The 23,294-nt window shown below is 43.9% G+C and overlaps 6 protein-coding genes across 9 annotated transcripts; 3 read left to right on the forward strand and 3 right to left on the reverse strand.

Annotated features, from left to right (window-relative positions):
* The first annotated feature begins 203 nt into the window (after nucleotides 1–203).
* Nucleotides 204–5,527, forward strand: LOC132257508 (sodium/hydrogen exchanger 9B2). 3 transcript variants are annotated; one of them, XM_059754445.1, is made up of 9 exons: nucleotides 204–339; nucleotides 2,072–2,246; nucleotides 2,306–2,593; nucleotides 2,658–2,840; nucleotides 3,367–3,649; nucleotides 3,969–4,130; nucleotides 4,204–4,347; nucleotides 4,419–4,520; nucleotides 4,949–5,527. In XM_059754445.1, exons 1-9 carry the CDS (start codon nucleotides 318–320, stop codon nucleotides 5,165–5,167), a joined length of 1,578 nt encoding a protein of 525 aa, XP_059610428.1. In that variant the 5' UTR covers nucleotides 204–317; the 3' UTR covers nucleotides 5,168–5,527. The 3 variants fall into 3 exon arrangements, with proteins under 3 accessions (XP_059610428.1, XP_059610429.1, XP_059610430.1); XM_059754446.1 differs by lacking the exon at nucleotides 204–339 and adding an exon at nucleotides 485–945; XM_059754447.1 differs by lacking the exon at nucleotides 204–339 and adding an exon at nucleotides 1,901–2,008.
* A 5,720-nt stretch (nucleotides 5,528–11,247) lies between these two features.
* LOC132258691 (methenyltetrahydrofolate synthase domain-containing protein) lies at nucleotides 11,248–16,135 on the reverse strand. 2 transcript variants are annotated; one of them, XM_059756117.1, is made up of 9 exons: nucleotides 16,006–16,135; nucleotides 15,591–15,755; nucleotides 15,294–15,494; nucleotides 14,560–14,735; nucleotides 14,299–14,489; nucleotides 14,099–14,231; nucleotides 13,979–14,026; nucleotides 13,505–13,694; nucleotides 11,248–13,437 (listed from the first exon to the last, which is right to left on the reverse strand). In XM_059756117.1, exons 1-9 carry the CDS (start codon nucleotides 16,040–16,042, stop codon nucleotides 13,223–13,225), a joined length of 1,356 nt encoding a protein of 451 aa, XP_059612100.1. In that variant the 5' UTR covers nucleotides 16,043–16,135; the 3' UTR covers nucleotides 11,248–13,222. The 2 variants fall into 2 exon arrangements, with proteins under 2 accessions (XP_059612100.1, XP_059612099.1); XM_059756116.1 differs by having other exon boundaries at nucleotides 13,979–14,044.
* Nucleotides 16,136–16,169: 34 nt separating this feature from the next.
* Nucleotides 16,170–17,085, forward strand: LOC132258694 (peroxisome biogenesis factor 10). The gene has a single exon (XM_059756120.1). It carries the CDS (start codon nucleotides 16,188–16,190, stop codon nucleotides 17,067–17,069), a length of 882 nt encoding a protein of 293 aa, XP_059612103.1. The 5' UTR covers nucleotides 16,170–16,187; the 3' UTR covers nucleotides 17,070–17,085.
* A 31-nt stretch (nucleotides 17,086–17,116) lies between these two features.
* Nucleotides 17,117–18,269, reverse strand: LOC132258695 (BTB/POZ domain-containing protein KCTD9). The gene is made up of 2 exons (XM_059756121.1): nucleotides 17,287–18,269; nucleotides 17,117–17,228 (listed from the first exon to the last, which is right to left on the reverse strand). Exons 1-2 carry the CDS (start codon nucleotides 18,191–18,193, stop codon nucleotides 17,158–17,160), a joined length of 978 nt encoding a protein of 325 aa, XP_059612104.1. The 5' UTR covers nucleotides 18,194–18,269; the 3' UTR covers nucleotides 17,117–17,157.
* A 30-nt stretch (nucleotides 18,270–18,299) lies between these two features.
* On the forward strand, nucleotides 18,300–19,765 carry LOC132258692 (serine protease HTRA2, mitochondrial). The gene is made up of 2 exons (XM_059756118.1): nucleotides 18,300–19,136; nucleotides 19,196–19,765. Exons 1-2 carry the CDS (start codon nucleotides 18,404–18,406, stop codon nucleotides 19,729–19,731), a joined length of 1,269 nt encoding a protein of 422 aa, XP_059612101.1. The 5' UTR covers nucleotides 18,300–18,403; the 3' UTR covers nucleotides 19,732–19,765.
* On the reverse strand, nucleotides 19,759–23,197 carry LOC132258693 (N-acetyl-D-glucosamine kinase). Its single transcript, XM_059756119.1, has 3 exons — nucleotides 22,439–23,197; nucleotides 20,744–21,177; nucleotides 19,759–20,660 (listed from the first exon to the last, which is right to left on the reverse strand). The coding sequence occupies exons 1-3, from the start codon at nucleotides 22,468–22,470 to the stop codon at nucleotides 20,083–20,085; spliced, it is 1,044 nt and encodes a 347-aa protein (XP_059612102.1). The 5' UTR covers nucleotides 22,471–23,197; the 3' UTR covers nucleotides 19,759–20,082.
* Between the last annotated feature and the right edge of the window lie 97 nt (nucleotides 23,198–23,294).

The raw sequence follows: 23,294 nt of genomic DNA on the forward strand, positions 1-23,294 counted from the left end.
ATGTGGTCTTCGCCGGATCTTGCCGCCAAAAAATAATGAAATTACGTGATCTCGTGGCACTTATTCTTACACTCTATTTGCCTCATTATATCTCACAAGCGCGTAGGCTTATTCGGAGCACACTAAAATAACCAACGAGATAAGGTGATAAGGCAATGAATCTTTAAAAAGGCGATGGAGCATAAAAATTCCTTACTATTTTGCCTGTTGAGCATCTTCCGAGATCACATTTTCCGCACATTAGTGAGGTTGTTTTCATTGCAAAGTGAGGATGGAAGTAAAATGATCCACTATCATTAAACTGACAAAGTATATTGATGTTCAGCAAGCGCAGAGAGTGTGAGTAATTTTCCTTGGCTCTCCGATAATAGGATATTTAAATAAATTGTAACAAAGTCAAACATCAGTCTACGTCCGGCTGATTTGTCGCCTTCTGTTAATTAAATATTATCACTTGGAGATGCGTAAGAGAGCATCTTTTGCTGCAAATGATGAAATTGCTGGTGACGCTGAACCATTGAGATTAATTGGGAGGAATATAAGCTTCTCTCCAGTGCCACAGACTCAGTCTATCGTTCGATCGGATCGCGAAGAACACTCCCGCCAGACGCGCACGTGATTCAGAATAACATTACATTCCTTCCCATTCCCAACAATTCCGCGCCGAATGCTGGAGGGCAGCCAGTGAGGGAAAAATTCGTTAGAGTGCCAGTTTCGAGCGTGAGCGGCAGAAGGCAACTTTCTGGTGTGACTTTGTGCCAAAAGTGAACTTTTTTCCTCTCTGTGCATATTTATAACTTTTTAATTGAAATGCGTAGAATACCAGAATAACCCGGGAAATTAGACGTGAACAAATTAATTTGCACTAACTTCCTCAAGTACTTTTTAGCCCCTTCATCTTGCGCAAACTTTTGCCCTTTCGCACAATGTTTTTCCGGAGAAAAGGTAATTTCCCAGCATTTGATACTTTAGAGAGAAAAAAATTCTGTAAATATTTTATTTGTCAGCGCCTTAGTGAAATTCTGTTTCATCGTTATCGACTTTTTGAAAATACGCGCAGCGTGATGTTGTGAGCCTCTTCGCATGTGAATTCTGTCACAAAAGAGAGACAGCAATAAGAGATGAGCGCATTATTGACGATTTTACGCTTCAGTGGAAATGTTGACGAGAGTGTCAAAAAATAGAGAGTTATAAATTAATTGACTTTATTAAATTTGCAGTGAAATTCCAGTGGATTCATTAAATTTATACCACGAATATTTTTTTGCGTTAATACAACATAACGCTGAGGGATGTTTAATGTTATTTTTCTCTTTGACATTCACGACATTTAAAATTGTGTTTGCCGAACTTCATTGTATTTTTAATTAATTTCATAAATTCAATAAACATTACAATAACGTAATGTCGTTATAATGAGACATTTTTGCTTGAATTTTAACCAACACGCATTTTATAAAAATTATGAGTTGGTAATTGACATTAATATCGCGTATACATGATTGTAAACATAACTACATGATTACATAATTACTTCATTTGCAAATATTTATATCAAGTTATACTTTTATATTGCCAGCTCTTTTGTTATGCAAACAATTATTGCAGAAGAACTGATAATTAAATACTCGCTATCTGCAAAGTGAGTTATCGTTTGTCTTGTCTTATTGCTCTTTGTCTTTTCTATCTGGGAAGCACAAAATCTTTATTTATTCTTAAGTGTGAATCAACTGAGCTCTCAGTGCATTAGCAAAGAAAGTGCCAATTAAGAATTGAAATTAACGCTTCACTGCATCGTGCAATTGGAGATTTTTCCGCTATTGCGCGCACATTTGCAGCGCTGTTCAGAAGAAAGTCAGTGGCGTGTAATCAATGAACTCCGCCACTACGTAAACGCACTTCCCTGCGATTGTCTTGGGTTTTTGACAGATTCCGCCGTCCAGAAGTGACCCAGTGGCGTCAACCTCTAATTGTCGGGCGCGCGCTGAACAATTTACTGTGTTAATTGGTGCTCAGATTTAAAAATTGGAGTGTTATGCAACTTTATTAACTCTTAATGTCTCCGCCTTAGTCGCAATCTCACCACCAGAGGCAGGAAATCGCGTCGCGAATCCGTCTGGCCAGCAAATCCCATCCATTGACCTGAACATGAGCGGACAGCCCAGAGACGAGGAGGCGCAGAAGGTGAATCTCTTTCATCAGCGCGAACCAGAAAATGAAGAGTTTGATGACGACAAGCCAAAGATGTGAGTATCTTGCGCGCAATTGTGATCAGGGAATGCCACTGAAGGTGACTCTTCGCCAGATGGAACAAAACAGTGAAGCACTGGCCAGTAATCTCGCAGCCTCTGAGTCTGCTGGTGATCTTCCTGCTCATGTGGGGTGTGGGCTACTCCGTTGTGCCGCAGTACACATCTCCGGACAGTCCCTTCATGCGGATGGTCTTCCTGTTCATCGGCGGACAAACGTGCGGCATCCTGGTGAGCTTCGTCGGACTTCCGGACATGCTGGGCATGATTGGCTGGGGCGTCTTCTACAGAAACATCGGTCTCGGCACATTTGTCGGTCTCCAAGGCCTCGAGGCGATTCTGAGGTATTATAATGTGACTGTTTACAAAGTGTCACACTCGCCTTAACTTCCTTTTAATCCTTTTCAGAGAATTGGCTCTGGTTAACATAATGCTGCTGGCAGGATTAGGACTGGATCTGGATGCTCTGCGGAAGCTCTTTGGCATGGTGATGAAAATCACTCTCATCCCGACAGCCGCAGAGACGGTCATCGTGGCTGTCCTGGCTGTATTCCTCTTCCAAATGCCCTGGCTCTGGGGCTTCCTTCTCGGGTGAGAGTCATTTTGCTCATTAACTCTGAGTTCTAGAATGCATTTTGTTGTGACACTTGTTTTTAGACTTCAGAATTTTCCTCTTACTTTGATTGTACATCAAATGTGTAAGTGGAAGTAGATCTTTGTTTATGATTTAACTCATTCTTGAAGTTTTCCTTCAAAATCACATTGACAGAATTTTTCTGTCGAAGGTTTTTCTGTGAAATCATTGTATTTTGCAATGTGTACACAGAATTTTTGTAATATTGACACTTCACACCTCAAGTTCCACTCGATTTTCGCACCATATTTTCCTCTTAATTATCACCAAAAAGTGCCATAAATGTTTACTCATTAAAAGAGATAATATGGATGTCAGAAATTCGCACCAGAAAATATTGCTTTACCGTCGTGCAAGGGTTAACTTTACGATATCATTCAAAGTTCCCGACATATATATTACACAATATGATCCAGACAGGGAGATTTGGGGAGATTTCACACTTCGGGCAGCAAAATATCACTGACACGATAATTGTTTTAGGCTTGTGGTCACCGCGGTGTCCCCGAACGTCGTCATCAGCATCCTTCTGCAGCTAAAAGAGCAGCGGCTGGGACTCAATAAAGGCATTCACACCCTCATAATTGCTATGACCAGCTGCAACGATGTCATCGCCATCTTCTGCTTCGGTGTTGTGCTCGGTGTCATATTCTCCAGTGGCAATCTCACTGACCAACTCTTGCAGGGGCCAATTGGCATTGTCCTGGGCCTTGTGGCGGGCTTTGGAATGGGCGTTTTCCTCACCCTCATGCCATCCAATAAATCCGTAAGAGCACAACTTAATTAACTCCATCCAGCCTCATTTCCCATACATCTACCCCGGTGATTGTGCACTCAGAGAAAATGCTAACCGCAGCCCAATTTGATAGTGGAAGTTGAAATGGCCATTTAACTAATCCACTGGCGAATGGGTGCATGAATTTAAATTGCAAAACGCTTTTACCTCCGTCCTGGAGCCATTCCGCACGTCCGGGCAATTTCCTTGGCATTTTCTTTGAGTGCTAGAGAGCATCAGGGCGGACGTCCAAGTTCACAAATTGAATTGCGTTCTCTGCAATCAACATCTCACGTTCCAACCCTTGTAGACGTACTCCACCGGGCTCAGGGTGGCCACAATAGTGCTGGCCGGAGTGCTGGGCGTCGTGGGCAGTAAGGCCATCGGCTATCCGTCAGCCGGCGCCCTCTCGTGCATCGTGGTGTCTTTCGTGGCGGGCACGGGCTGGCGAAAGAAGCACGCAAGGGAGGCGGTAAGGAAATCACCATCACTCCATCCAATAATTAGCCCAATTCCCAAATGATGCTTCACATGAAACTCTCTAGGCCGACGTCACGACTTACTTGGATTTAATGTGGAAGTTCATGAAGCCAATCTCCTTCTCCATGATCGGCAAAGAGGTGGCATTCAATCTCCTTGAGGGCGAAACTGTGCTCTACGGCTTCGTTGTCCTCATCGTTGGCGTTCTTGTGAGTGACCTCAATTCTTCAAGCGTGAAAATTTATGCCCTCTCACTTTAACCACTTCTTTTGCTCTTCAGGTTCGTGTGGTCTTTGCCTATGCATCACTGTTGGGCGGTAAACTGAACTGGAAGGAAAAAGCCTATGTTACGATCTCGTCATGTCCCAAGGCGACTGTTCAGGTGAATATCTGCAATGTTGTCATATCCATCAGGAGAGCAATTAAGACGATTAGAGTAATTGATTCCGAATTGATTGCTGGTTTATCGATAGTCTCTCGAGACTGAAATTGCATACTCGCAGTTATCAGGCTGATTGCCATCAACACTGGATGAAAGTCAGTCGGTTTATTGCTCAGTTTAACGTTTCAGTTTGCACGTCAGCCACGAAGCAAGGGGTAAATAATGCGCAAAAATTGAGAAATAGTGCTTCAAAGTTGGTATGATGATTCTTTAGGCCATTGATGATGCTTAAACGTCTGCAGTTAAACTCATTCGTGCAGATTATTTGCGCCTTGCTTGAAATCCAATCTCTGGAAAATATGATTCTGGCCTATTGCCCACAGTTTACGATGAGAGTCCATAATAATGCTTGCAATGTTCCGATTTAGGCCGCTCTCGGACCTGTTGCACTCGATTTAGCACGCAAAATGGATTCTTCTGGCGAAACGCTGGCGTTCGCCAATCAAGTCCTCATCGTATCAGTGCTGGCCATCACGGCCACGGCGCCCTTAGGGGCGCTCCTCATGACCAAATTGGCACCGTCATGGCTGAAGAGAAGCCCGCCGGCCACAATGGACGCCAACGGAGCAACAGCGGACCGCTTCTAGCCCCAAATGGATTTCCCCATGTGGGTCAGTCTTTCACATGTGATTATTCATTGCTTCTCCCACTGTTTCTGCCCGTTGACTTCCTGCAAGTCACCCGGAGGGACGCCTTTTTGGGGCCAGAGGCGGAATCATCCATTTTATACCTCATTTCATCGATTATGGAGCTTATCTGGGCATCTTCCATGGCTAAATTGGAAGCGTACAGAAAAAATTTCATCCTCGCCATAAAGCAAATAGCTATAAGAGAGATGGTATAGAAGTGATAAGAGTTGGAAAACCCTATGAATCTTACTTAGTTTTGTACTTAAGAGAAATATATTGTTCAATTTGTGACTTAATTTAGGAAAATAAATGTTCTCACGGCAATTTTACACGAAGTTGTGCAAATTCTTCACCACTGTTTACACTTTATTGTCTGGAGTTGGTGTTTATGAGAGAATTATGGCACTACCCAATAAAACACAGGGAAGAAGGTGGCCTTAATTAAATTCCAAGAAGGAAATAAATGTGAATCGGTGGGGATATTCACCGCACACGATATTCCATCTGCCAAGAAGTTTGCTCCGCAAGAACACCAGCGCTTTGGTAAATATTTGACACACAAAAGAGCGGAAGACAAGCGTTGGTAGAACTTTAATTCTACTATGATAATGTTTGTTCAGCCTCTTTAAAACGCGTCTGGCGACATTGTCGCGATCGACGGAAAATTCGAATTAACACGCGAGTCATCAATCATTTGGCGTTGTGGACTTTTCTCTGTAATCAAGTTAAATGCTCTCCCATCTTTCTGCATGTCTGCACCAGAAGTAGTGCAATGTCGAAATATCGCTCGAAAGTTTCAAGCGATTAAGCATCGCCAGAGTTTTCTCTCATCGCAGCTTTACTCCAGAGAGGGATTTTACAATCACGATATAGAGGCGAATTTGTCACTCGCAATCCCACCGAAAAATCCATCAAGTGTCTAAAGCTGGTGCGAAAGCTCCGGCAAAGAGAAGTAATGATGAGATTCCACACGTAAAATCGTTTCGCTGAACTTTCTATCCTCACGAAATCACTCCAAATTTGTTTACACTCTCTGTTTCAGACGAGGCAAGACTCTAATCACGATGTATCTGGGATAAAAGTTGCGTGTTTGCATTTTTCGCTTCCTTCCCTGCCCGGAGAAAAGTGTGGGAAATGGAAGGCGGGTGCAAAATATTGAGTACGAGCAACTTTCAACTCACGAAGGTGAGGAAAATGAGGGCTTATGGATTCTTCTGTGCCATTATCGCTTCTCCCTCTTGACAGGAAATTCACACACCACACGATATCACTGCCAACCATAAATGCCCTTCTATTTTGCCACTGTATTAGCTGCGAGATTCTCAAGTTGCCCAACAAGAGACATTTGACAAGCATAATGCTCTCAATTGATTTTTTTTTGCTGTCCCGCTTTTCCCACAGGCGGAAAAAAGAGGGGCGTCAGAGCGGAGATTTGGGGGTGATTGAGAAAATTGGGGAAAATCCATGGAGATTTTCAGTAGAACGTCCTTTGATATCCATGGCTCATTTTATCATTTTAATTAAGGTCGTCGCACCATCGCCAGTCGCTTCGCATCCGCCAACAGGTGTCTACACGTCGTAATTCAATCTCACCCTCCGCCCAAGGAGTTCAGGTGAGTCTCCCTCGATACCATCGGAAACTTTCTCTTTTACATCATCCAATCACCCCCGAGAGACTCCGCCTCGTCGTGCTTCCGATGGGAAAGAATTCGATTGAAGAGAAAAGTTCATCTGCACACAAGAAATAGCTTCAAAATTTTCCATTGTTTTTCCTCCGCAACAAGAGGATAATAAGAGATGGTATTTAAATTACCCCTACTCGCTAATCAGTGGCGTATCATTGGAAAATCGTGTATGTTTGATAAATGTCGCAAAAACAATTTCAATAATAAGATTTTCAATTCAACAATAATTGCCATTTGTTGATTTTCTCAAGAGAATTTGAATCAAAGACTTTTCAAATTAAAATGCAGTTTTTTCCGTAGTCTCAAGCGTTCCTGTGCTAAAGCTCTTTTCCTCAATTCTCGCACTCAATTTGTAACTTTCTTTGTTACGCCACTGGCAAGAGCTCGTGTTTTACAAAAAGCTAGAAAAAGTTCTGAAATATTTCCAACTTCCGTTGTGTCAGCGCTGTCATGTTAATTTAAGAGAGCTCGAGACTTTCGAGAGCCTGAACTCAAAGCTTTGAGCACCATTGAAAGTTGATACTGTGCGACAGTTTCATGTGTTGATCTTTGTTTAAAGTTGAGCAGAAATTGTAATCAATATGCGTTCAAAACACTGTATAAACTTTCCACACTAAAAACAAATCATCAACACTACATAAATACACATAAATCCTATAATGGGAAGCACTTTGTGCAAAGTTTTCCTCATGTGAGAACAGTGGGAAAACTGAGTGAGAGGCGCAACTTAATGCGGAAGCCCCTGAGATATGTATTGCTGCAATCGTGAGTGACAAAGAAAACTTCTCAACCTCGAGGCTGTGCGTGGAAGGAGGAATTTTAAGTACAATTTATGAACATTCTTCTTCCATCCATTCTTCCCCTTCTGCCTCGTCTTCGGGAAAGCGGCCCATTTTTTTCTGCACTCTCACATCTGTTTACACAAAAGAAGTGTGCGCCAATGGTCGGGAGGGTGAAAAGGCGACTCGAGGACTTTTTTCCGTGGCGCAAGAAAAAAGCTAATTTCAAGCACTCTGGCGAGGAGCTTTTCACTGAAGCAGAACTGAATTCAATACCGAAAAATTCATCTATTGTGACTCTCTCTTGGCCTGAATTCCGAAGAGGCGCGCACTCGAGTGGGAAAAAGCAGACAGATGTTGTGAGAAAACTCGGAATTTTCCCAATGCGGACAAGACATTGCTCTTTGCCATACAAAACTTTCACAGCACCGCCACTTGAGATTTCCCACACAACTTTCACTGGCGAAAGACGCCTCCTTTATTTGACTTGAGTGAAAACTTTTCAGTTGCCAAATAACATAAAAATCTCCTCTAAATACCCCAAAACTATATTCTCAGTCTATTTCCTGTCGATGCTGATCAAGCAGCAAAAAGACGGGCTTTTTTGCTAACGAATGACATGGCAAGTGAAGAGGAAGCAAGTTCGCAAGGGCGTAAAAAGAGACGCATTGTGAGTTCAAAGGCTAAAAGTGGAAATATGCAAATTTAATTTGTGCCTGAATAATAACAGAAATAACACAGTGATTTGATTGTCGCAAGCTGTACAAGCAGAAAAGGACGACAAAGAAGTTGTTTTGCATCTGAATTCATATCAAAATCCTCCCATCGCGTGGGAAATTCAATTTGTTGACAGTGGAAATGTGGAGAAATGCTGCTAAAATGGGAAATAAGGAGTCAACTAAAGCTCTTGACACATATTTTTGGTGTTAACGTAACATCAAAGCCACATATCATAGTTTCATGCCAGAAAACTCCATATATATAATTTCAATATCTATCTAAAAGGTTTACTTGTAATATGACAAGCTTTATTCACCATGTTTCAGCCGATAAACCCCATTGAGGAGCTCTCAGAATCTTGCCACAATGGGGATTATTGGGAGAAAGTGTGTGACTTTGCGTGGTAATTCGGTAATCAGCAGCACAACACATGCTTTTTCACCCTGCGCGCCATTCACGTCCCCTTGAATATCAATCGCAAATGCCACCCTTTTCGGGTGGGCAAGATAAAGTCCTCCCTCGGGAGGGTCGCACCATGAATTACACTCTCTAGATGGTGTCGAATGAACAATTTCCAGGACAAATTCGATAACCGCACTCTGACCATTTTCCGTACGTGAGGATAAATTTGGTGTTTAGGCGAAAGTTTTAGAGAGAGAACTGATGGATTTCTTACTCGACTCACTTCTGTTATTGGTCAGAAAGCTCAGAACTGCGAAATTGAGAAATGAGAAGCGGTGAAACACAAATTCAGGTCTTATTAGAGCCTATCTTTTATTCGTTTTAATTAGAAACGAGTTCTAATGTACTCTAAATTTTATCTCACTTTAATTCGGTTTCGTATTTTGGTTTATTTTGGTTGTATTTATTCTTGGTTCTAATTCAACAGTCAATTTTAATGTAAATCTGTACCAATTGCCATCTAAACTTGCCAAGATTCATTCACTCCACATTCCGAGGTTTTTCCAGTAATCCCAACTTTGCTGAAAGTTGCCACAGCTTATCGATGTCCCTTTGTATCTTAATGTCCGGGGTTCGACCACCGGGGAAAGTTCAAGGCAAAGCTCCTTTGCAGTTCATGTTACACTGATCATCACAATGCTCCACGTCTCTTTGAACTGCTCCACAGGATTTCTGTAATTAATTCACCACTGGGAAATCATCCCAGGCACACAATCTCTCCCCGGAGGAGGGAAATAAATTAAAAGTTTCACTATGAAGACAAAATACACCAGCAATTTAAATCGTCGCTTGAAAATCTCCACAGAGAAGCTGTAAAAGCATAAAAGTTTATGCTCGTGTTTAGCATATAATATGATCGGTTGTGGGAATTTTTTTTCAATAACACACCTCTTTAAGCTCTGGCTCAAGTTCACGTGAGAGAATTGCACGAGAGTGTGCGTGAGAGGCAGATTCTCATTAGTGGCTGTTTTTCCCTGACTTGTCTTCCTTCCTGAGCGCCGTCGCGACGCAGGAGACGAAGATGAATGAAGCTCCATCGCCAGAGGCGCATTTAGGCTCACACACACACACAGTTCACCTCAGCCGAGATGGCAGGAAAGCCAGAAGAGCTTTGGATGGGGTTTTTGGGTAAATTGATGAGTGAAAATTCCACCAAAAGAGGCATAACTACCGATAATTACTGAGCCATCTTTCTCCATTCCCACCCACAAAATAATGAATAACACGAGCAATTTATGTCTCTTCTCATCGTCTCATAAATCACGAGCGAGAATTACCATTAATTAATCGACTAAAACTGCTCCTCAGCCCGAAAGCTGGGGCAGTTTTGGGGTGGCGAAAGAGAACACAAGATATGTAACAGACCAAGTGTCAAGAATATTGACTTCATTGGCCACTTTCCATATCGTTGCGGAACTTTTTGGGGGCGGAGAACTTTCCCATCGATTACAATTTCCTCCCTTTTGACCGCCCTTCCTGCCTTCCGCCGGAGCCAAAAGGTAAAGACACATTCGCTCGAGCCCCAATGCTTTAACACACCAGAGAAATTTATACACTGCTCTAGTTTTTCACCCCGATTTTCTGCCCATTTGCCAAAGTGTCTGCTGCTTAAAATTCAGCGGCGAATTTATTTTTAGACACATAAATGCTCACTTCAAAATCGTCAAAACTCTATTGAAACCATTGAAACTTGTGATGATCGTCAAACTTTATTTCAATTGAGAACATTTTCCAAATAGCATCGTGCAACTTTGCCTCGCATAATTCTCAGTGTGCGAAAGAAAGTGAAAAGAATCTCAATTTCCCACTCAGAGTGCTCGATAAACTTTCGGAAATCTCCTTTTGGAAGTTAAGTGAAACTGTCATTTTCCTTTCATCTCCACGTCAAAACTAAAGAAATTTATCGTCCTTCTGGAATTGAAGCTCCTTTTTTCTCTCTTTCTCTTCTGCCACACTTTGATCGAGTCGGAATTTAACCCGCAAATTGACTTTATCGAATGGAAAAACTCGCCCTTCATTTTTGGCCAATACTTGCGCGTCGAGCAGGAAAATATATGTGTGCGAACACATTGAAAACTTCGCCCTAATTACCAACCATTAGCGATAAAGCTTAACTCATTCTCGCAAGGGAGGCAATAAATTGGCCCCAAAGTGGGAAATAAATGTGTTTTTCACACAAAAGCTTTCGCCTCTTAGGAAAGTTTGCCGAGGAAAAAGTTCACATTTGTGGTCAAACAGAAAGTTTTCAATCTGCCATAAAGCCTCACGCAATGTTCGAACTGCAATTTCTCTCAATAATAACGCCATCATTCTGTCCACTCAATCAATCGCACTCAATCAATGCGAAATTTCTCAACGAGGTCTCAAATATGCATAGAAAAACACATAACACTTATTTGTTTTCTGTTTTTTTATCATCTCTTTACATATCTATAGTTATTTTTATATATAATTAAAGTACATTTATTAATTCAATATCTTTCAGCATCATGAAAAAATATATACGTTATATTATTTCAATCAATATAGAAAAAGTCCTTGTAATTTTTCTTCTTTTACTTCTTAAATCTTTTTATCGTTTTCAATCATTTACTTCTGTTTTTTTTTCTTTATTCAATCTTTATGCAACATATTTAATGCAATTTTCATTTACTCAATATTCTTCTCAATTTTTTTTATTATACTTCTCTTTATAATTTCTCCTCTCTTTCTCTCGATAAAATTATCCGAGCCCATAACAGTCTTGTATTTTATTTAATCAGTTTTGAATTTCAAGTTTTTTTTTCATCATAAATTCAAAGGGTTGTAAAGCATCTTTTCACTATGATTTAAAGATGTATAAAGGATTTCTCAAATACGGCAAATTTTTTATTCTCAATTTGCTTTGACACAACATTCCAGAAAGGTTAAACAGTTTGTTTTCCTCTTCACTAAAACCCAGTGGGAAATTTCAGATTGATAAAAGGGACTAAAAATCTAATTCATGGTTCTTAAATGTTATACAAAACTTGCTACGACTCAATATTTCACTGAACTGTATTAGAAAAGTGAAGAAATATCAATGAAAAACGTCCAAAATAAAACTTCTCTGACGCGAAATACGTTGCAAAACTTCCATTAAAAGTTCTTCAAGAGATATTTAATGCACAACAAGTGAAAAGTTCAGCGGGAGAAAACATAATTCACTCACTGAATCAAGTCAAGCAGTGAGGATGATTAAATGAAGAGCGAGAATGCATATAGAAAAATTTAAATAAATATTTAGTTGTACAATGATAGTTAAAAATAGAGGATAAAATCACTGCGCGATTCTTTTCTGCACGTTTCAATAATTCATGAGCTTAAATTCTTTTCACATCTTAGTTTTCTCCCGCTCTTTTTTTTTAGCGAAATCTCTACGATTTTCTCTTTTTTTTACTTGTCAATTTATTCCCAGCAGTAAACTCCATATAAAACTATGTTAACACAAGAAAATTATCAATTATTATTTAACATAAATATTTTATTGTGATTCATTTCTTTAGTTTATCCAATTGTAATCAAGACAAATGTTAAATAAATGTCGAATCGATATGAAAAAAAAAAATACAAAATCATCTGAGTGAAGTTGCTAAATAAGAAAAAAAAACATTGAAATATCTCTTCATTCTTTTCAATTATACGTATTATTACAATTAAAAGTTCTTATACGATAATTTTCTTTTTTTCATTATTGATCTCAATTTTTTGTTAATGGGTTAATATTATTAAATATTACTTCATTACGTTTCTCTCTCTCTTTTCTTCCATTAGCCATCAAAATCGTATTCTATCGTATTAACTTGTCAGAAATTTAAACAGGTGAATTCTCATCGCTTTACTTCAAAAGAATACTCAAATTATGGTTATATTTTATGGTACAAAAAAAAGGAAAAAAAAACAGAAAAATTCATTATTGGTATGAAAATCTTTGAATTGCAAACTCTTTTTTTTGTAGTTTTTTTTCTATTTTTATGATTTTCTTTTGCCATCATAAAAAAAACTCAGTTGAAAACAATCAAAATGTTCCTTGATTTTTCAATAATATGTAGCAAAAAACATAAATTTTTCATGAGGCTTCTTCAAAATCGCACTCTTTTCTTCTTTTTTTTGTCTAAAATTCTTCTCTAATCATTTGTTCAATTCATCTCATTTTTTTTCTCTATACTTCAATTTACCGCAAAAATTCAAATATACTCTCTCTTCGCTTGAGATGCTCATTATAATAAACCTCCCTTTTCTTAGTGCTTCTTTCCAAATTTCACTTAAATCATTGTCACATCTCTCGCGACTCCCTTCGTCAATAACTCACCTCTGCTTCTTTTTAGTTAGTTTCAATGAAAATTGATTTACACTGCGGTGACGTCAGTGGTTTCAATTCTATTTAAATCGTTTTTGTTATTGCGCTCCTGCGACTTCATAATCTCAACACGCAACTCCACCTCCTCCATCTGATCCTCGTTCTGCACGCGCACCTTCAGGTCGGCCAGCGAGTTCAGAAGATCGTTGGTGGCCTGCTCCAGATCAGTGGCCGGCTTGTGGAAATACAAGAAGCATCGTCCGCCTGAAAGTGCACGGAAAACAGCGTAAGAACCGCACAATTTCAGCAATCCTCAAGCAATTCTACTCACTCTTCCAGGAGATGAAGTGCGGATTGCAGCCACGTTGTCGGATCTCCGCCTTGATGTCCTTCACGCGAACGTTCTTGGAGATGTTTGTAACTTTGATACAAATGTTATTGCTATGATCTGTACCACGACGACGATCACCAGGCGGCTTCTCTGATGGATTCTCCTGGCCATTCTGATTGTCTCTCTCGCTCTGCCAGAAAGATAGATAATGAGAATCAGCGTCTAACCGAAAGGAGCCACAATTAAAATGGACAAACTATTCTTATTTTTAAACCAAATGTCTAGCAAAAGGTCGTATTTCAACTCTGCACAAAACATAGTTAAAATTTCTATTTGATTGTCACTTAACAAAGAAATGTTAAGATTTTGACTTGCATTTTGGCTCATAAATTATAATATATTATATTAAAATCACGATTTCAAAAAAAAAAAAACATTATCACAATGATCACTGGAATTGCTTTGCGAACTTACGCGACGTCGAGGGAATTTCCTGCGTGGGCGTCGGGTTCGTTGGTTTTCCTGCAAGTCAATGGATAACTTTTCAAAAATCCTTTGCATAAACTATGATAGTTTCTTCCGTTAGTTACTCACGTTATTTTCACCATTGTTCTCCGCGCGAGGCTTGCGCTGGCGCTTCATGAAGCGCTTATTTCGATTCTGACGCGGCTTGCGATTTGACTCCACATCCGTGTCCTCGGCCTTCAACTCGATCGCCTTGTTGGCTCTGCAGAGGGCGAAAAAAAGCGTGGATCAGTGCTTAGACAAGGATCAATAGCTGGCGACAGACTTACGCCTCTTCCTTCTCCTTGAGCACCTTGAGCACGGGCACGATGCCGAGGCGACGCTGCGAGAGCAGCGGCCACTCGATGCCCTGCGGACGCGGAAGGCGCTTCGCCACGCGGATCACCTCCGTGGGCGTCACGATCATATCCACAGGTACGTCGTAGCTTTTGAAGAGATCAGCCGGTAAGCTGTCGGAGACCTGCAAGTGGAATTCATAGGCGTTGCAAAAATCTCGCGAACGCGAGAGAGCAAAAAGGCAGATAGCGAACCTGAGCGTCGTGGACCGTTGTCACGATCAGGGTGTCATTGGTGATAACTCCGCAGTGCACGAGAAGAGCAAAGTCCAGATCCACGTAGCCATTTCCCTTGCCAATTCGGCGACCTTCTCTGTCCACCGCCACGGAGCCGATAACAATCATGTCCAGCTTCAGGTCCGTGTCGTGATCTTTGCGCAGAGTGAAATGCAACGGAGAAAAAATGGTGATAAGCAATGCTTATGCTATGTTTATGAGTCTGACTGGTATTTCTGCGGCCAATCAACTTGACTAGGAGTTAAAATTACACTTGATTTTATAGATTCACGGAAGATTCAATAATAAATAGTCAGTAATAAAAGCCCTTTGAAAAATGTAAATTTAGCATTTAGATTCCACTTCTTTTTGTTTGATTAACAAATCACTTTATCTAATACAAAAGAGTAAAAAGACAATACGCAAAGAAATCAGTGAATCGAGTGAATCATACATGAATCCTAGACGAATCCTTCAAATCTCCTCCGAATTGTTTTCCAATTATGCAATATTCAACTCCAATTCGACCATCAATGTGACTCTGTACAGTGATTAGCAGACAAAAGTCTGTGTGCTCTCGAGAATAAATTAAGAACGGGTCTATGAATCATATTCCTTTTTTAGACGCGCTTTTCTCATGCTTTTCATTGAACCTTCAAAGCCGCCTCGAAATCCTCCCATGCATTATTCTGTGCCCGTCTCAAGATACTCACTGATCTCCTCGCCCTTCTCGCGCAGCACCTGCGGACGAATGAGCTGCTTCTGCACGGCCAGATCGGCATCGGCCGGAGCCTCGAGCTTGGCCAGGAGGGCCGTGGAGTCGCGCACTGGGGAGACGAACAGGGGCTTCCCGGCGCCCAGAGCCAGCAGCTTGATGGGCTCCTGCGGCTTGTCCGTGTTGATCTTGATTCTTTCTGCACGCGCACAACCAAAAGAGAGAGTTTTTCAGTGAAATATGGCCCCAGAGCCACTCCCTGAAACCCCAGGGAGCTCCGTTGGCATCCACTTACGGGCATTCTTGAACTCCTGCGTGTCCGCAAGAAGGGCGGCGGCCTTCTCGGCCCCCACGAAGTTCGTGATGCGATTGTAGACGTAGTTGGTATGAGTTGCGGCTTTCTGCTCGAGGAGCTTCTTCCATACTTGGACACGGATTGACCTCTTCGTGATCTCCTCACCTGCAACAACACCCACACATCGTCATGAGCGCCTGCCGTACCGGCGCTCGGGCGCGCCCCGGGGCGCACATGGTGGCCCCACGCGGGTGAAAAGAGGCGAAATGTGGTGAAAACAAAAACACGCCTCGTGTTTCGAGTCGACACTCGACTGGAGGGCATTTTTTCACACCCACTTTTCGCCCCATCGCACCGCACAGCGCCCCCAAAATTCACCACCCGCGCACACCCCACACCCTCAGTCGTCACTTACTCTTCGGCACATCCCCATTTTCCTTGGAAGGCTCCATATTTTCCAGATTTTCTGCTCTGCTGCGAAAAATGACAGCCACTGATTTTGACCAAGCTGCAGGAAACTGCTGCAATGCAAGATGGCGCCAACCGAACACAAAAGTGGCCAGAGGGCGTGCACGGCGGCGAGGAGTCCGCGCGGAAATGTCACTGCGTCACGCAAAAGCTCGTCAACCGGAAGTGGTCAGGGCTGCCCAGAAGGATGCCCTCTTCCTGGAGGACATCACCGGGCGGATCGGGGAACTCCTGGAGACACTGCCCATCGGCCGACGACAAAGATTTCCCGAGAATTTGGCGAAATACATCGCTGCGGGTGTTTATTATGGACTGAGCACAATATCTCGCCTTCAGACGCTCGGCGAAGAGTACACAGGGATGATCCAGGTGGACAGCCAATGCCGAGACTTGCCGCGGAAGAATGTGCAGATGCTCACGTACTTGTTGGACGTGGGCGGAGAGGATTTGATGAGGTGCTTGCTGCAGAAGATTGAAACGCAAGTCATGCACGAAGAGAGTGTGCTTCCTGAAGCCCGAGAGAAGATTCAAGTGGTGCTGAAGCACTTGAGAGATTCCCTGCCACACTGGAAGACCGCCCACAGAGCATGGTTCTACATTTTCGCCGGGAAGTATCATATTTCAAAGAGACTGACTGGGATAAATTACCTTCTGGTCAGATACTGGATAAACTCGACTCTGTCCATGAATGCCTACAGATTCCTAGGAATCATTACACTCCTCCAGTTGGGAATAGTCTCACTGCGAGCGATGAAAAACATGAAAGAGGACTTGTCCCGAATTCGTCCGGAGGATTATCAAAAACCAAAAGTTTTCGACCAAAATCTCATGCAGACGCTGAAGATGTGCGTTCTTTGTCTGGAGCCGCGGAAGAACACATCTGCCACGCCTTGCGGTCATCTCTTCTGCTGGAACTGCATCATGGACTCGCTGGAGCAGAAGAGCGTGTGTCCAGTGTGTCGGGAAGCGCTGAAGAAGAGTTCAATTGTACCTCTGATGAACTATTCCTAATTTTATGATAAATACGGCAGACTTTAATTTCTATTCAGAAGTCAATAAAGCGTTAAATATCGGGAATACTGTGGGCGTTTCTCTGGAATTAGCGAATCGCTTGAGACATGTGAAGCGGCGTGAGCATCAATTCGAGTTGAGCATCTTTGAAATTAGCACCTGAAAATCATGTATTCAATCAGAAAAGGCCTTTAGGAACACTTGGAAGCGTGCTTACCTCGAAGATTAGCTTCTTGAAGGTCACTCCCAGAAAGATTGCACTTCTCCAGATCAGCGCCAGCGAGGATTGCTGCCCGGAGATTGCAATTTTTCATGTTAGCGTTCTTCAGATTCGCCACTCGGAGGTTGACTCCGGCCATGTTGCTGCCCTCTAGACAGGCGCCCTTGAGGTTCACGCCCTCCAGGTTGCTCCTGCTGCCCGTGGGGTCCTCAAAGTTGCACTCCTGCAGATTGGCGCCCTCCATGTTGGCGCAGAGCGCCTTCAGCGAGATCATCTGAGCGTAGGAGATGTCAGCGTGCGAGAGATCACATCTCTCCAGGCAGCAATTCGTCAGGTTGGCGTACGACAGGTTGCACCGCGACAGACATGCATACTTAAAGTTTACCTTCCTCAAGTCAAGACGCCGCAGATCAGCTCCTGACAAATTGATGCCCTGGAATCGCAACTCTGAGAGATTGCATGTCTGAATTATTGCCGTGACGACATCCCGTCGAGTCAGTGGAGCGTCTGTGGCTGTGTGATGCCGCCTCACAGTATCTTCGAGTTGGGGAATTAAACTCTCAACGCCGAAGAAGCGCGCCTCTTCCAGAATTCCCTGAGGATTTACGTTTGTGTCATAAATCAACTGTCCGCTCCGCAAGTAGTTCACGATGGGCTCAAAATACTGCGGACTCCTGTCAATAAGATAGGCGCCCTGGTCATCCGTGTCACTAGGGTCCATCGTGCCATCCGTAGAGAACATCCTAGCCAACATTCCTGGTTCTTTAGTCAGCGTCGAGAGGCTCGTCATGAAAATCTTTCCGCCCACATTCAATTTTATCCATTTCGGCAGTCTCTTCACCACCACCTCCACTTCCCGCATTTGCACACTATCATTAGAGACCTCTTCAATATCCTGGGACATTCTTATCACGGGGAATATCAAGGGAAACAGGGATTGTTTACGCTTCCGGGATGACAGTCGAATTTGTTCTTATTAGCATGCTAGCATGCTAGTGGAATGTCATCGCGCCGGAAAAATGAGGTTGGGTTGTGTGGCCAGGAGAGAATTCTGATCAAATGGTATTTCTGGTGATGAAACACAAGTGAATAAGCAGTCAATCAATTGCCCAAGATGAGCAGAAACCTCCTGTTGAGTGTTCATTCAACATACCGAAGAAACCTTGCGCTCAACAATCAATTAAGGCTCGTCTCGACAACAAGGATTCCCAATCCCGGCAGAAATGACCAGAAGAGCCGCAAGAACGACAGGAGTAGCTCAGCGACGAGCTGGACGATATGCGGCATTGCCATAGGAATTATCTCCAGTGTTATAGGTGTCAATGCCTACCTGAAGAAGAGAGATGACGCAAGCATTTTCCCGAGAGTCCTGGCTGCCACCATGACGACTCCTGCTCAGCGGCGGAAGGACTTCAACATAATCGCAGACGTGGTGGAAGTGGCTGCGCCGGCTGTGGTGTACATCGAGATTAACACTATAAAGAAGCACGACTTCTTCAATCATCCCCTAACAGTATCCAACGGATCAGGCTTCATTGTCGAGGAGGATGGCCTGATCCTTACAAATGCGCACGTGGTGGTGCGCCAGCCCAACACCAGAATCAATGTGAAGCTGGCGGACGGGCGGAATTTCACGGGAGTTGTCGAGGATGTGGATTCCATGACGGATTTGGCGACAGTGAGAATTTCGTGCAAAAATCTGCCCACAATAAAACTCGGAGAGTCATCAGTGCTCCGATCCGGAGAGTGGGTAGTCGCCCTGGGGAGTCCTCTAGCTCTTAGCAACACCGTGACAGCGGGAATTGTGAGTTCCACGCAGAGAACTTCCAAAGAACTGGGAATTCTCGGTAAGGATACGCAGTATAATCCAATGAATTTGTCTAATTTTGAGCATTTTTTTTTCCAGGGAAGGAGTTGAAGTACATCCAGACAGATGCTGCCATCACCTTCGGCAACTCTGGAGGTCCACTAGTGAACCTGGACGGTGAGGCGATAGGGATCAACTCGATGAAGATCGCCGAAGCTGCTGGAATCAGTTTCGCGATTCCCATTGATTATGCCAAGGAGTTCCTCAAGCGCAGCAAGGAGAGAATCAGTCGCGGCGGTCTGAAGCAACAGACGCCTCATCGACGGTTTTTGGGCATCACGCACATCACCATCACGCCGGATATCCTGCACGAGTTGAAACATCACAGACATCCAATGGCCAATCAGCTCGATGGCGGCGTTCTGGTGTGGAAAGTCATCCCAGGCTCGCCAGCGGACATCGCGGGCGTCAGCCACGGAGACATCGTGATCGGGATTAACGGGAAACCAGTGAAGAGCACTGCAGACATCCTGGAAGTCTGCCAATCGCTCACTGAGACCGGCAATATCAGGCTGTTGATCTACAGAGGCGCGCTTAAGCTTGAAGTCAGCATTCAGCCTGAGTATCTGGAGTAGCAACAGAGTTGTGAGTGAAACGAGTGATTTTATCAATACAATAAAGTCCGATTTTATTATGAATTCATCAATCAACATTAAGCATTCGTCACACGCACAGAATTTTCATCAAAATGCGACAATTCCGAAGAGGAGAAGATCAAACAGCTTTAAGTAGATGTCCTAAACAATTCCCTGTAGCATTCAGATCTCACTAAATTTCCACCTTACAATTTAGCATCACTTTATGGCTCTCTTGTTAAGTAATATCATTGAACATATTGCAGACTTTGGGAGTCACTTTGATGAGAATTCTTCCGTGTGACCACTCAAGACACTCTGCACGCACTCTCACTACAATTTCCCCGTCAGTCACTCGATCTTCCGCCCATTCACCGCCGCTGAGTTGTGGTGCGTGTGAAAGAGCTCATAGTTCTTCGCGTAGTCTCGCGGCAGACTGAACTGAATGGCGTCCGCCGCCATGTAAGAGGCTCCCAAAGCCATGGTCCGCGTTAAGCGCTTGAGCGCGAGTCCGTAGTTCACCGATGTGGTGTTCATCTCCTTGACGAAGCCCATCTTCAGCAGATCCCAGCTCTGCCACACGGATCCCACGCACACAATGCTCAGCTCGCCGCTGCGCACGAGATCCTCGCTCACGCGCGGCAGCAGGGCGATGATGTGCTTGGCCAGCAGGCGTCCGGCCTCCGTGAAGAGCTGCTGGCTCAGACGATCACCCTCGTTGGCCGCCTTGGCCAGTTTCGAGCACAGGCCGGCGATCAGAGGCTTGTCATAGTGTTTCGCGTAGAAGAAGTTCAGCAGATCATGCCGCGTCTCGACGCTGAAGTGCTCCTTTATCAGCCGCCACACGACATTCGTGGGATGTGGCGATCTGACGAAGTTATCCTCATCGTCGAAGACAGTCTTCATGGCTCTGTAGGAGATTCCCCAGGCTGCAAAAGGCAGAATATCAATTTAATAGGTTGCTTTTAATTTGGTCAGAATGAAATTAAAGCAAAGACTAAAGAAGCCTCACCGCTGCCCTCGTCGCCCATCATGTGTCCCCAGCCGCCGCAGTTGAACTCAGAGCCGTCGGGGTTCTTCAGCAGGGCGTTCGAGCCGGTGCCGGAGATGAGAACCACGCCGCCCAGCGGAGAAACCGTGGCGATGCTGCCCACCGTGTCATTGGTGATAACGAAGCTCTCAGCCAAATTGGGATCTGCGCTGCGCAGCTCGCTCTCCAGCGCCTCCTTGGAGTCCTCGCCACCGCCGCTCAGACTCAGGCCCAGACACTTGAGCCGCAGCGTCTGCGGCAGGCCGGCGGCCGCCTTGGCGCGCGTCGCCATGTCGATGATGCGCCGCACCACTTCCGGAATGCCCACTTGCCAGTGATTGGTGCCCAGGCCCGCGATCGTGGTGACGACGTCGCCCTGCTCATCGCAGATCACCAGCTTGGAGTGTGTCGCTCCCCTGGAAATTAACCAGAGTGGAAAATGACTTCCTGTCTTATCAGCTCAGCTTGTGAATTTACGAGCGTCGGGGGTGAGTTTGCCGAGCGATTTGCTCGTAATTGATGTCAAGGAAAGCCCAATGAGACGCAATTTCGCTCCGCGGAAATGCAGAATCGGCCAATAATTGCTCAAGAAATTTACTGCAGAAGTCTCTCGCGCTCAGCAAATATGATTGAGGTCAAGGAGAGCAGAAGAAAGGGCGCGAAAGAATAAGATTCTATTAATAAAACATGAAGAGATTCAATCGACTGAGAATCTCCAAGAAGTTTTACAAATTATCTTCCAATTGAGAATCTGAACTTTGGTCATTTATTGTACAACTTTTGCATCACGCTCTGAACCAAATAGAATTCAGCGATAGTGCGTTGCAAAGATCATTCGCAACGAAACTATGGCTCTAAAAATTGCGACATGATTCACAAGAGTGTGCGTGAAAATACGCCTTCTGATAAGGCGACGTTTAATCTTTATTGTGTTGTTAAATTTATTGGATGTCTTGTGGCATTTTCTATTGAGTATTCTTGTGCTTTTTGGATTCGATTGTAGAGAATATCTTTATAAATCCTCATGTACGATTCGAAGATTAAGGAAATCAGCAAGTTTTTGTCGTGGAATTCGCTGTTTTTGCATAAAAAACACGAAACAGGAAGTCTGTGAAAATTTGTAGTTAAAGCAGTTTAAATCATCACAGAACTCGTAAAATTTAGCAAAAACATTAATTTATGTTTATATAATCAATCATACTGAACTCTTCGTTTGATGCAACTAGTTGCATGGAAACTATTCTATCTCTCTTTTTATCACCATTCAATTTGCTGACCTTCAGTAAAAAGTAGTTTGCAAAGCCATATTGAACGGAATTCCTCCGATTGAATCTTACGTTCTGGGAGTTTAGGATAAGAAATCTCAAGACTAATCAATGATAACTCGAATTTTTCAATCGCGCTGGCAAATGCACTGAATGGCCCTATTGGAGGCGCACGAGGCTCAGCAATTAATTGGGTATATTGGAGAGTCTAGTGTGTCTCCGGAATATTTGGAGCGCGAAGAATTCACCGTGATCACAATCGGCGGTTCAATGACCAATCGACACATGTTCTCTTGGCCACCGCTGGCCAATTAATGAGCAAGAGCGATTGGTCCACAAACCCACTTTCGTCTGCGCGACCACTGGGCCGCTCTATCCCTGCCTTTCCGGAAGAAGCGTGCAGGACACTCACCCCTCGACTCCGCCAATGTACGTCGACGTCATGGTGTGAAAGTCTTCCCTGGACAGTTCCTCTTGCTGGCTTTCTCCTCACACGTCAGACCACTTTTCACTCTCTCTGCTCACAGATGTGCACCACGAATCACCCTCGCGAGACACGTTGGCACTCCCAGAATTCCACTGGCGACTCCTCGTCCTCAAGATCACAGGTGTTCCTCTCCAATTGCGCTGTATTTGCCGCACCGCGAGCGCACGTTCGACCGCTGAGGCGAGATCCAAGTGACTGGAGGAATGTGACGAGAAACCGCGCCACTCGGGCCACTTCCCGAGCACTGGCTTCGGCTCTCGCGGCACTTTCACTGCGTCTTCCGCGCGAAATTCACTCTCCAGACACTCCCACGAACCGCCCTCGCACTCCTGGGCCTCCCGGAAGGCTCGCCCAAAAGGTCATGACACTGGCTGTTGTGACGCTCGCTCTTTGGCTGTGGTCAAGTTCTCTGTCGCCCCGAAACTCACTGACCCTGATTTTGTAGCGAGAAATCAGCGAAAATCCATAAAAACAGGCAAAATCACGAGAGAGTTTTTGCCTTGCTTTTTGCAAACAATAACAAACCCACTTCGTAGAACTGCGCCGATAAATTTCAAGCTACTCAAGCAAACCTTTCTCTAAATACCGCTGTTAAACACTCTTATCACCACTTTAGAGTGTTATCAGCGGAAAATTTCAGGTAATCTTTCCCTATCTTATCGCAAAAAACATCTCAAATCACGTGTAAATAAAAAAATTTTGGCATGCTTTTAAGCCATCATGCCAGCAGTGATCTGTGATTTGCTTTCATGGCATTTGCTCGGTTTCCCGCGCTTTTGCA

Source organism: Phlebotomus argentipes, unplaced genomic scaffold, assembly GCF_947086385.1.
Source record: "Phlebotomus argentipes unplaced genomic scaffold, Phlebotomus argentipes genome assembly scaffold_4, whole genome shotgun sequence".
Lineage (NCBI taxonomy): Eukaryota > Metazoa > Arthropoda > Insecta > Diptera > Psychodidae > Phlebotomus > Phlebotomus argentipes.

Bases quoted from the DNA above. Each gene is read 5' to 3' on its own strand.
- LOC132258692 (XM_059756118.1), top strand. From the start codon at position 18,404: ATGAGCAGAAACCTCCTGTTGAGTGTTCATTCAACATACCGAAGAAAC. The intron at 19,137-19,195 runs GTAAGGATACGC...TTTTTTTTCCAG, and splicing joins CAAAGAACTGGGAATTCTCG to GGAAGGAGTTGAAGTACATC.
- LOC132258693 (XM_059756119.1), bottom strand. From the start codon at position 22,470: ATGACGTCGACGTACATTGGCGGAGTCGAGGG. The intron at 21,178-22,438 runs GTGAGTGTCCTG...GTTAATTTCCAG, and splicing joins TACATTGGCGGAGTCGAGGG to GGGAGCGACACACTCCAAGC. The intron at 20,661-20,743 runs GTGAGGCTTCTT...TGCCTTTTGCAG, and splicing joins GATGGGCGACGAGGGCAGCG to CCTGGGGAATCTCCTACAGA.
- LOC132257508 (XM_059754445.1), top strand. From the start codon at position 318: ATGTTCAGCAAGCGCAGAGAGT. The intron at 3,650-3,968 runs GTAAGAGCACAA...CAACCCTTGTAG, and splicing joins TCATGCCATCCAATAAATCC to ACGTACTCCACCGGGCTCAG. The intron at 4,131-4,203 runs GTAAGGAAATCA...GAAACTCTCTAG, and splicing joins AGAAGCACGCAAGGGAGGCG to GCCGACGTCACGACTTACTT.
- LOC132258694 (XM_059756120.1), top strand. From the start codon at position 16,188: ATGTCACTGCGTCACGCAAAAGCTCGTCAACCGGAAGTGGTCAGGGCT.
- LOC132258695 (XM_059756121.1), bottom strand. From the start codon at position 18,193: ATGTCCCAGGATATTGAAGAGGTCTCTAATGATAGTGTGCAAATGCGG. The intron at 17,229-17,286 runs GTAAGCACGCTT...CATGATTTTCAG, and splicing joins TCAAGAAGCTAATCTTCGAG to GTGCTAATTTCAAAGATGCT.
- LOC132258691 (XM_059756116.1), bottom strand. From the start codon at position 16,042: ATGGAGCCTTCCAAGGAAAATGGGGATGTGCCGAAGA. The intron at 15,495-15,590 runs GTAAGTGGATGC...GTGCGCGTGCAG, and splicing joins GCAGGAGTTCAAGAATGCCC to AAAGAATCAAGATCAACACG. The intron at 13,695-13,978 runs GTAAGTTCGCAA...TCTTTCTGGCAG, and splicing joins GGAAATTCCCTCGACGTCGC to AGCGAGAGAGACAATCAGAA.